The sequence below is a fragment of the Condylura cristata genome, unplaced genomic scaffold, assembly GCF_000260355.1.
Source record: "Condylura cristata isolate star-nosed mole 26May11 unplaced genomic scaffold, ConCri1.0 scaffold00012, whole genome shotgun sequence".
Taxonomy (NCBI): Eukaryota; Metazoa; Chordata; class Mammalia; order Eulipotyphla; family Talpidae; genus Condylura; species Condylura cristata.
The window spans coordinates 45,654,355-45,655,548 of NW_004567113.1; the positions used below are offsets into that span (position 1 = coordinate 45,654,355).

Genomic DNA, 1,194 nt, shown 5'->3' on the forward strand with positions numbered 1-1,194 from the left:
GCCGACCTCCTACCTCCGGAACTCATTGCGGTCTCCCGCCTGCATGAGCGCCACGATGGTGTTGGTGATGGAGGTCCCGATGTTGGCCCCCATGATAATGGGGATGGCGGTCCTCACGGTCAGCACTGAGAGCGGAGAAGGCGGTTAGCACTTGGAAGGCAGCCTGACCACGGCCTGATGGCCTGAGGCGGGTGGGCCCCATTCAGGCTGACGGTCCCCTAAAGCAGCTGATGGCAACCTCTTTGAGGTCTGCACAAGGCTGAGAATTCTGGAGACTAGGTTGGCTCTCCATAGAAAGACACATGTTCTCCACAATTGCTAGCTTGGAATCTCAAGGCACCCACAGACTCCGTGAGGTCCTCTGTGCGACCGTTTTTAAATGCCTCCCTAATTCCCCTTTCATTCTGCCAGTTCCCAATTGATACAGGCAGCTTACAGGAGACCAGGAAATAATATTGAAGGACTTGTGTGTTTATAATAAATTCCTGGCCGTATAATTGCCTTTTCTATAGTTAGTAATTTCACACAATGTTCTAGCATATGAAAGGAAAGCATTTTATAAGGGTAATATCTTTTTCTAATAGTCCAGAAAAGACCTCATAAACTTTACCTAAATTGTGGTTTTGGCAGAAAATTAACCAGTTCAAACTGGTCCTCATCAAGGAATCTGTCCCAATGTAGTCAGAGCAAATAGAGGGCCCAGCTGGCCAGGCCGGCCCCCAGAGCTCGGCTGCCCGAAGCCCACGTGCAATGTGTTGGCAGGTGTGTCGCTAATAGGAGTGACCCAGATCAATACCTCAAGATGGCAGCCGTGAACACATGTGACCGTTGCCCTTTTGAAATGTGGAGTGTGCCACTGAAATTTAGATCAAATTACTAAAGACCCCAAATGTGGCTAGGGGCTGCAAAACTGGACTAAGCAGTTCTAGAGAATTCACAGCTGAGCTCTCAAGCATTGGAGTGTGTTTAGAGACTGAGTGTGGGAACACAAGGAGGGTTTGGAACCCAAGTAGAAACGGGCTATTTGGACAAGGCAGGGAGAGACCAGCCGGCGGGTGAGCACACAGGCAGCCTTCTGTTGAACTGCAAAGAGAGTGACGACCCATCACCAAACAAAACTGAATTTTGCTGCAGGCTCTGCAGCTTTTTCACCATGGAAGTATTTTACTCCATTATTTAACAAAAGATGTGCAT

The 1,194-nt window shown here is 48.9% G+C and overlaps 1 protein-coding gene across 1 annotated transcript in view; it reads right to left on the minus strand.

The window, feature by feature from the left end:
* Positions 1–1,194, minus strand: part of LOC101626717 (sodium-dependent phosphate transport protein 2B-like) — an 18,399-nt gene that overhangs the window by 6,199 nt on the left and 11,006 nt on the right. Inside the window, exon 5 of the mRNA XM_004681501.2 lies at positions 14–125. Within this exon, the coding sequence (XP_004681558.1) occupies positions 14–125 (112 nt within the window). The remainder of the gene's footprint in view (positions 1–13; positions 126–1,194) is intronic.